Raw genomic sequence first — 10,673 nt, forward strand, 5'->3', positions numbered from 1 at the left:
CGGCCGGTTGTGATACAGTCCAGGGTCTGCAGTGACACCTGTAGCACTGAGATACAGTGCCTTAGACCAGTGCGCCACTCGGGAGCCTTAAAATACAGTAGGCTAATACTGATATTCTACACAAAATATTTCACACAACCATTGTACAATGTCTCCAAAACACTGTTTGTGCAGAAACACTCTGTTGTATTAAACCAGTTTTACCAAGCGCATTGTGCATTATTAGTTCTACAACTTCAGTGTGTACAGGGCCTTAAAGGAAACATTCCTCATCAAATCAAACTTTATTTGTCACATGCACCGAATACAAAACAGGTGTAGACTTACAGTGAAATGCTTATTAACAAGCCCTTAACCAACAATGCAGTTCAAGAAATAATTAAGAAAATGTTTATCAAATAAACTAAAGTAAAAAAAATGATAAAAAAGTAACACAATAAAATAACAAAAATGAGACTATATACAGGGAGTGCCGGTTAGTTGAGGTCATTTGTACATGTAGGTAGTGGTAAAGTGACGAAACAGGAAGTAGCAGCAGTGTAAAAACAAAGCTGTGCTTCGGTAGCCTGAAGAAAGTGAAAGTGAAAGAGTTACACGTAAGAACAGGAGCATTATTCGCTGGTAACTCTAATAGCCCTGAATCTGTGTAGGAAATAGAGGCGTTGTTGGACACTGGAGCAGACACTCTACTTGGACTTTCCAGCGACGCACATTGTTCATACGAACATCCAGGTACTTGGAGGAACTAACGTTTGCGTGGTTGAAGGATGCTATGAGGATGACAACACATCACACCAGAATATTCTTCCCAGTAATGTGGCATGTAGTTCTTACTGCTTCTAGAGAAGTTATTTTCTCATGAAATAAAACAGAAGTGAAGAGCAGGAATGTAAGAGTGGAACAGGACAGTTTACCAGTAAAATAGACTCCTCCTACTAGTATGTAATGAACTCTTGGCTAATGCATTTCAGACATATTCCTATCTCATTCATAACCTATCTCTAAGTCATAAGGACCCAGAGGAAGAAGCAGTGGGAACCAGGTATTGAAGCAGTGTTGCGATCAGAATAAATTACAGCATGCTTTGGATTGTCTTGAATGACCAACAATTTTGACAGAAATTATTTCCTGTTTGTATTCCTGTCTTGTCAAAAGCAATGCTACTCTGTTCTGATCCACTCTTTTCCCAGGGAAATTGAACCTTGTGTTTGCATGATTTAGTGTCTTGCCAACTGTGAAATGTATTTAGAATGCTCTTCTGAAGCTGTTGTATTGAGTGTTCATGTGTTCATCTTAGTTTTGTTTCTTAGACATCTTTGTCATTTGTGTCTTTGTCATCTGCTGCAGCCAGAAACACGATCCACCACCATCATGATTTCCAAGGCCGTAAAATCCATGTTGAAGGAAGTAGATTCTAACGGTAGCCTGATTCCTGTGTCCAGTCTGAACGACAGCTCTGGTAAACTGAATCTCCTCTCACTCATTGTGAAGACCAGGCCCAGATGTGGATGCTTCTGGCAGGAACCCAAATACCAGTCCAGAGGCTTTTCCTGAGTGATGTGCTGAAACCCGGAGAACCTGAAGACGAACCTTTAAACCCAGGTAAACACCAGAACATTGGACTAGTGTTGGACTATTAACCGAAAGGTTGCAAGATCGAATCCACGAGCTGACAAGTTAAAAATTTGTCGTTCTGCCGCTGAACAAGGTAGTTAACCCACTGTTCCTAGGCTGTCATTGAAAATAAGAATTTGTTCTTAACTGACTTGCCTAGTTAAATAAAGGTACAATTAAAAATAAATAAAAAACAGTCCCTCAGGCAGGGTTGCCAGGTCTAGAAAAAAATTCCCAGGCATTAACTACGCAAAACCCACACAAAAGGCCTGAAAACTAGTCCAACATTTATTTCCGTCAGCAATAAACCAGTCGTCTCTTTCACTCCTCATATTCTATGACATTTAGCCTACAAGAGTACATGGTGTTAATGGGACATTAGTCGGTATCCAAGCAAGTATGCTAATCAAGCATCATGGCAAATTAGTTAACTTTGGCTATATCATGCTGATATTAATCATGCTGATATATCACCTGCCTGATTTTAATTCCCAAACAAATGGGCTAGTCAGCTGCACAACTGAATGCATTCAAGTGAAATGTGTCTGAATGAGAGAGGTTTGGGGGGCTGCCTTAATCAACATCATTGGGACATGGGGAGCAGTTGTTGGGGATTAATTGCCATGCTCAAGACCAGAACGACAGATTTTTCACCTTGTCGGCTCTGGGATTTGAACCAGCAACCTTTCTGATACAAACCCAACACTTTTAACCGCTATGCTACCTGCCGCCCCTCATAGATATATAGGTAATGTGAGCTATGGCTATATAGATGATTGGCTTTTGAAACGTAGACATAATAATAATAATAATAATATATGCCATTTAGCAGACGCTTTTATCCAAAGCGACTGACATGGAGATGGTGGGTGATTGGACATGGTTGACAGACTACCGTGAGTAAAATAGCACCACAGCGCCGTGCTCTTCCAACTGAGCGACGCAGGACCAAGACAATGTTTTTACACTTGGAACCGACAGGTTGCTCAACCTTATTCACGGTTTCTGTGTGTGTGAAGGTGGTGGGATTATGAGGGAATTCAATCAAGGTCAGAATACGTGTAGAGAGAAAAGTGCATAGAAGTGAAATAAATGAAATGTATGTGCACATAACTCGGGTCTGAAAAAATGATGAAAATGTTCACGTGTCTATTCTAATGTTGAATGTTCCCTCAGATGTGAAGGAGTCTGACTTCGTGGACCACAGTGGGACATTTGCTGACAAGAAAGAAATGAACTCAGAAGGAAATGTGGAGGGTTTGGCGGCTGATTTAAAACTTAATTTGGGCTTAAAATGCTTCAACGAACAAGAGTCGTCCTTTGGCAGACTGAAGAAAGAGGAGGTGGAAGTGAAGGAGTTGGTTAACTACTCGAAAGATAAGTGAGTTCCCCTATACTGTACATACACTGAGTGTACAAAACATTAAGAAAACCTGCTCTTTCCATGACAGACTGACCAGGTGAATCTGGGTTGCAATTAGTAAAATGTCATACGAATAGTATTTCGTAACATGTCATACGAAATGAATGATGAACATCCACAAATGAATACATACGAAACGTAACATATTACACTAAATGGAGAGAGACAGATTTACGTTCACTTCGATTCATGAGTCCAGGTTGGTATGTTAACTACAATCATACGGTTCACCTGCCCAAGGTGTCCAGGTTGGTATGTTAACTACAATCATACGGTTCACCTGCCCAAGGAGTCCAGGTTGGTATGTTAACTACAATCATACGGTTCACCAGCCCAAGGAGTCCAGGTTGGTATGTTAACTACAATCATACGGTTCACCTGCCCAAGGAGTCCAGGTTGGTATGTTAACTACAATCATACGGTTCACCTGCCCAAGGAGTCCAGGTTGGTATGTTAACTACAATCATACGGTTCACCTGCCCAAGGAGTCCAGGTTGGTATGTTAACTACAATCATACGGTTCACCTGCCCAAGGAGTCCAGGTTGGTATGTTAACTACAATCATACGGTTCACCTGCCCAAGGAGTCCAGGTTGGTATGTTAACTACAATCATACGGTTCACCTGCCCAAGGAGTCCAGGTTGGTATGTTAACTACAATCATACGGTTCACCTGCCCAAGGAGTCCAGGTTGGTATGTTAACTACAATCATACGGTTCACCTGCCCAAGGAGTCCAGGTTGGTATGTTAACTACAATCATACGGTTCACCTGCCCAAGGAGTCCAGGTTGGTATGTTAACTACAATCATACGGTTCACCTGCCCAAGGAGTCCAGGTTGGTATGTTAACTACAATCATACGGTTCACCTGCCCAAGGAGTCCAGGTTGGTATGTTAACTACAATCATACGGTTCACCTGCCCAAGGAGTCCAGGTTGGTATGTTAACTACAATCATACGGTTCACCTGCCCAAGGAGTCCAGGTTGGTATGTTAACTACAATCATACGGTTCACCTGCCCAAGGAGTCCAGGTTGGTATGTTAACTACAATCATACGGTTCACCTGCCCAAGGAGTCCAGGTTGGTATGTTAACTACAATCATACGGTTCACTTGCCCAAGGAGTCCAGGTTGGTATGTTAACTACAATCATACGGTTCACCTGCCCAAGGAGTCCAGGTTGGTATGTTAACTAAATCATTTCACCTGCCCAAGAGTCCAGGTTGGCAAATCATACGGTTCACCTGCCCAAGGAGTCCAGGTTGGTATGTTAACTACAATCATGACACCTGCCCAAGGAGTCAGGTTGGTATGTTAACTACAATCATACGGTTCAAAAAGGTTGTTTTAACTGGTTCACCTGCCCAAGGAGTCTTGGTATGTTAACTACAATCATACGGTTCACAAGGAGTCCAGGTTGGTATGTTAACTACAATCATACGGTTCACCTGCCCAAGGAGTCAATATTTAGACCCAAGACAGCAGGCAAAATGGGTTGCAATCCTCATGCTGGCATCTAATCTGAATCATGGTCATTGTAAGAATCGTAAAAGGGTGTTTTCTAGATTCTGTCAGATGACAAAGAGAGGAACTGTACTGATTTAGCAACTTCCTCAGAATCAGCTTAGAATCCTCACTGCTATCACAATCAGCATAAAGAATCGTAGGGTCTAGATTCATACTTAGAATACAGCTTAGAATCCTCACTGCTATCACAATCAGCATAAAGAATTGCAGGGTCTAGATTCATACTTAGAATACAGCTTAGAATCCTCACTGCTATCACAATCAGCATAAAGAATTGCAGGGTCTAGATTCATACTTAGAATACAGCTTAGAATCCTCACTGCTATCACAATCAGCATAAAGAATCGCAGGGTCTAGATTCATACTTAGAATACAGCTTAGAATCCTCACTGCTATCACAATCAGCATAAAGAATCGTAGGGTCTAGATTCATACTTAGAATACAGCTTAGAATCCTCACTGCTATCACAATCAGCATAAAGAATCGCAGGGTCTAGATTCATACTTAGAATACAGCTTAGAATCCTCACTGCTATCACAATCAGCATAACACTAAAGAATCGTAGGGTCTAGATTCATACTTAGAATACAACTTAGAATCCTCACTGCTATCACAATCAGCATAACACTAAAGAATCGCAGGGTCTAGATTCATACTTAGAATACAACTTAGAATCCTCACTGCTATCACAATCAGCATAACACTAAAGAATCGCAGGGTCTAGATTCATACTTAGAATACAACTTAGAATCCTCACTGCTATCACAATCAGCATAACACTAAAGAATCACAGGGTCTAGATTCATACTTAGAATACAACTTAGAATCCTCACTGCTATCACAATCAGCATAACACTAAAGAATCGCAGGGTCTAGATTCATACTTAGAATACAACTTAGAATCCTCACTGCTATCACAATCAGCATAACACTAAAGAATCACAGGGTCTAGATTCAATCCGGACCATGGAAGGTCATTTACACTTGAGACGACATGTACAGTCTGCAGCGTTTATGTCCAAATCTAAGGTCATTAACCTTTTAAAAAATAGTTTACTAAAGAGATATGATTAAGTATTTTGCTCAAAATGTAATGTCCCTTCATTTAAATTGTGTAACAGCAAATACACTTTTTATTTAGACACACACCAAATGATCAATAAAATACTGAGATGTCTGACATAGTGTACTTAAAGGGTGTGATTAGCTAGTATAACAGCTTGCCACTTGAGAGAACGCTTAATGTCCTTTTATATATTTCAATGAGTCATTTATAAGGTGGCAACACTAATGACATAAAGCTTAAGGACACATATTACATTTGTTTTTAAAAAGTATTTTAATAGCCTCCTTTGTTTTTATTGATCTATACAATATATGAAATACTTTTACTTCTATCATTCAAAATAATAGATAGATGTCTCTAAATCCCCGAAACATGTCCCTACAACTCTACACATCACTACTGTGACAAACCCATTTGCTTTCCTTAAGTTCGTTAAACAATATATCAAAATAATGTTTTGCATTATTATAGGACTTGTTTTCACATTGATAAGCAGATTGAAATGCATGATGATTATTTCCCTGGTAAACTCTGCATATGTCGGCTCAAACGGAAATGACTTTTACATTTATTTTGCATAATCCATAACACTTCAGTGTTACAGGTTGAAGAGAGACTTGAAAGGGTTTTCATGGTTGTAAAGGCGAGGGATGTAAAATACATTGCAGTTCAAGAATAACCCTCTAGTATGAAGCATAACTAGTACCTTTAAATAATATTTGCTCGCCCACTCTATATTTTGTATAACATAATTTATTTGGGTCCCTCCTGCAGACGCCTGGACATGACCCACCCTGTGATCAAGCAGACCCGGGAGAAGCCCAGGGCAATATTAGGGGTGTTGACGGAGAGGATTATGACATCACAACCTTGCCCGGTCACAAACAAAGTCCGGAAGCGTGGCAATGCAGGAGCCAACATGAGCGCCTGCGTGGCCCTGAGCGTGAAGGTAGGAAGAAAGATGACTAGGCGTTCTACTGAAGAGAATTATGTTTTTATCATATTTTCATGAGTGGAAAACGGGCACCAAACTGACTAATCTCTGACTGATTTGACATTTCCTCCACAGGCCTCTATGAAGCAGAGCGGCAGTACTCAGACAGATAGTGATGTGTCACTGAAGATTCCTGAATATACTGTCGTGGCCTTCAGTCTGATTGAACTCAAGGTCAAACGCAATGGAAAGTTTGGTGAGGAAGTGTATGGTTTATCAATGTCCCAGGTATAGCTGCATGGTAAAGTACACAGCCAGTGTCTATGTTCCTCAGTGTATTTATTATATCCACTGTATTTAGTATATCCACTGTATTTAGTATAGCCACGGTATCTGTCTGTGTGTTACTGTGTATGGTTTATCAATGTCCCAGGTATAGCTGCATGGTAAAGTACACAGCCAGTGTCTATGTTCCTCAGTGTATTTATTATATCCACTGTATTTAGTATATCCACTGTATTTAGTATAGCCACGATATCTGTCTGTGTGTTACTGTGTATGGTTTATCAATGTCCAGGTATAGCTGCATGGTAAAGTACACAGCCAGTGTCTATGTTCCTCAGTGTATTTATTATATCCACTGTATTTAGTATATCCACTGTATTTAGTATAGCCACGGTATCTGTCTGTGTGTTACTGTGTATGGTTTATCAATGTCCCAGGTATAGCTGCATGGTAAAGTACACAGCCAGTGTCTATGTTCCTCAGTGTATTTATTATATCCACTGTATTTAGTATATCCACTGTATTTAGTATAGCCACGGTATCTGTCTGTGTGTTACTGTGTATGGTTTATCAATGTCCCAGGTATAGCTGCATGGTAAAGTACACAGCCAGTGTCTATGTTCCTCAGTGTATTTATTATATCCACTGTATTTAGTATATCCACTGTATTTAGTATATACGGTATCTGTCTGTGTGTTACTGTGTATGGTTCATCAATGTCCCAGGTATAGCTGCATGGTAAAGTACACAGCCAGCATCTATGTTCCTCAGTGTATTTATTATATCCACTGTATTTAGTATATCCACTGTATTTAGTATAGCCACTGTATTTAGTATAGCCACTGTATTTATTATATCCACTGTATTTAGTACGGCCACTGTATTTATTATATCCACTGTATTTAGTACAGCCACTGTATTTAGTACGGCCACTGTATTTAGTACAGCCACTGTATTTAGTATAGCCACTGTATTTAGTATATCCACTGTATTTAGTACAGCCACTGTATTTAGTACGGCCACTGTATTTAGTACGGCCACTGTATTTAGTACAGCCACTGTATTTATTATATCCACTGTATTTAGTATAGCCACTGTATTTATTATATCCACTGTATTTAGTATATCCACTGTATTTAGTATATCCACTGTATTTAGTATAGCCACTGTATTTAGTATATCCACTGTATTTAGTATATCCACTGTATTTAGTATATCCACTGTATTTATTATATCCACTGTATTTAGTATAGCCACTGTATTTATTATATCCACTGTATTTAGTATATCCACTGTATCGGTCTGTGTGTTACTGGTTATGACTGTTGTCTGCTCTTGCCCACAGAGCTGTGCCTCTTCTCCAACAATGGGGGCTTTGAAAAGGTTAGGTCGAATTATGAGATTGAAGAGGATGGATTTATGGACCTGGTAGGCGACTTTGATGCCAACAGCCCCTTAAATCTGAACAAAGGTAATAATGCCAGTGGAGGATAATGTATCCTGTTTAGCGGTCAACATGTAGTCTACTGAATGGAATGTCTGGTCAACATGTAGTCTACTGAATGGAATGTCTGGTCAACATGTAGTCTACTGAATGGAATGTCTGGTCAACATGTAGTCTACTGAATGGAATGTCTGGTCAACATGTAGTCTACTGAATGGAACGTCTGGTCAACATGTAGTCTGGCCAACATGTAGTCTACTGAATGGAACGTCTGGTCAACATGTAGTCTACTGAATGGAATGTCTGGTCAACATGTAATGTAGTCTACTGAATGGAACGTCTGGTCAACATGTAATGTACTGAATGGAACGTCTGGTCAACATGTAGTCTACTGAATGGAATGTCTGGTCAACGTTTAGTCTACTGAATGGAATGTCTGGTCAACGTTTAGTCTACTGAATGGAATGTCTGGTCAACATGAAATGTAGTCTACTGAATGGGATGTCTGGTCAACATGTAATGTAGTCTGCTGAATGGGATGTCTGGTCAACATGTAGTCTACTGAATTTAACGTCTGGTCAACATGTAGTCTACTGAATGGAATGTCTGGTCAACGTTTAGTCTACTGAATGGAACGTCTGGTCCACATGTAATGATGTCTACTGAATGGAACATCTGGTTAACATGTAGTCTACTGAATGGAATGTCTGGTCAACATGTAATGTAGTCTACTGAATGGAAGGTTTGGTCAACATGTAGTCTACTGAATGGAATGTTCAATATCTAAGTTGTTCTTTTTGATGAGTAATTATGAAGTTACCACACTTTTGGTATATAAAAAAACCCATTGATCAATATTTTACAAGTAACACGTTCTGTTCTGTCTGTTGTTTGTGTGTTGACAGAACTGGAGAAACTGAGTAGTCATTTCCAGCTGCTGTCAGTCCTGCCAGCAGCCAAACACTCCTCTCTGCTCCAGCTCCTCAAGACAACCATGGAGGACAGAGAGGCAGTCAGTGTGCTGGAGAGTGTGGTGAGTGAGACGTACAGAAACAGGGCACACACACACACACACACACACACACACACACACACACACACACACACACACACACACCTAATAGCCACGATGAATATCTCTCTCTCTCATCACAGCTGGATCAGTTGTGTGAAGGTGAGACTCCTGACCTGGGTGATCTGGAAGAGTCTGAGAGGGAGACAGTCCAGGCCATACTGGATCTTGTAGACCAATGTGTTGGGAAGGATGAGGACGAGATCAGATCTTCACTTCTCAGTGCCGTCCACCTCATTGTCAGTGCCATGGACGGTGAGATAGAGAGCAGTTTTCACAGGATTCTCCAGTTATTATTTGATCAGTTCCTGGGAAACTAGGTTCACTACTGTGGTTTTATGTGTGTATATTTATTTATTCAGGAATGACAGATGAGGGTCTCTCTGTGTTGGGATCCTGTTGCAGTCCTCCAGTCTTACAGGCCCTGCAGATCCTGGTGAGTTCACACCTGCTTGATTGAGCCTCCAGTCCTATATGGCCTTTTAGAAAAGAGTGCATGTAAGCTTATTCCTGTGCTGCTTGTCCTCCAGGTGCAGCATGTGGCAGCAGGGAGTGGGGAGACCCTCTCTCTGAGAGATGCAGGTCTGGCTGTTCTGACTGAGGAGGAGCTGTATCAGAGGACAGAGCGTCTCTTTGCCCTCTCCAATGTGGAACTTATCAGATTGAATGAGGACGCAGAATTCACAGTGACTTCAGTTATCTGCCCTGGACACCTTCCTCTTGTCATGAGTATCGCTGTGAATGGCCTGGCCTCTTTAGGATAGATTGAGCCAAATAGAAACATTCCTTGTGCTACAAAGTGGATATATGAACTGCACCGCCAGGGATGAATTTCAGAAATGTCACATTTGATAACATATTGTTGATGATTGCAAAGCGACAGGAGTAAAACATTTCAAAAACAAGATAATGCACGTGTGTGAAGAAAAATGTACAAAATAATATTCCCACTACTGTACATTAATTAATGACACATTCCTACGTCATATTTCCGTGTTAATGGCTTTTCATCAAAACGCAGTTGTATTTACTTCTGCCAGATGCCTTTAATGACGTTTTTGCCCATTGAAGACCGTTCAAAAAGTGTACAAAATTCAAAAACTACAAGGCTATTTTCAGAGTCACTTGCATAGCTTATTGTTGTTATAATGCTTTTTGTTAATGTTAGAGCCCATGACAGACTCGTTCCTAGGGTCTAATTACATGGGGACTCCTTAGGGGTCCTAGCCCAATTGGTCTGTAACCAGACTCGTTATGTCTAGGGGTCCTGACTCGTTATGTCTAGGGGCCTAGGCCTAATTACATGG

General features: G+C 40.6%; 1 protein-coding gene across 1 annotated transcript; it reads left to right on the top strand.

The window, feature by feature from the left end:
* Positions 1–512: 512 nt before the first annotated feature.
* LOC124021231 (gasdermin-E-like) lies at positions 513–10,130 on the top strand. The gene is made up of 10 exons (XM_046336581.1): positions 513–732; positions 1,348–1,602; positions 2,791–2,995; positions 6,406–6,580; positions 6,701–6,821; positions 8,196–8,321; positions 9,200–9,327; positions 9,450–9,621; positions 9,729–9,802; positions 9,897–10,130. The coding sequence occupies exons 2-10, from the start codon at positions 1,503–1,505 to the stop codon at positions 10,128–10,130; spliced, it is 1,335 nt and encodes a 444-aa protein (XP_046192537.1). The 5' UTR covers positions 513–732; positions 1,348–1,502.
* The last annotated feature ends 543 nt before the right edge of the window (positions 10,131–10,673 follow it).

Source organism: Oncorhynchus gorbuscha, unplaced genomic scaffold (genome assembly GCF_021184085.1).
Source record: "Oncorhynchus gorbuscha isolate QuinsamMale2020 ecotype Even-year unplaced genomic scaffold, OgorEven_v1.0 Un_scaffold_1094, whole genome shotgun sequence".
NCBI lineage: Eukaryota > Metazoa > Chordata > Actinopteri > Salmoniformes > Salmonidae > Oncorhynchus > Oncorhynchus gorbuscha.

Excerpts from the sequence above, each read along its gene's own strand:
- LOC124021231 (XM_046336581.1), top strand. The coding sequence starts at position 1,503 with ATGTGGATGCTTCTGGCAGGAACCCAAATACCAGTCCAGAGGCTTTTC. Across the intron at positions 8,322-9,199 it reads CCCCTTAAATCTGAACAAAG|AACTGGAGAAACTGAGTAGT; the intron begins GTAATAATGCCA and ends GTGTGTTGACAG. Across the intron at positions 9,328-9,449 it reads TCAGTGTGCTGGAGAGTGTG|CTGGATCAGTTGTGTGAAGG; the intron begins GTGAGTGAGACG and ends CTCTCATCACAG.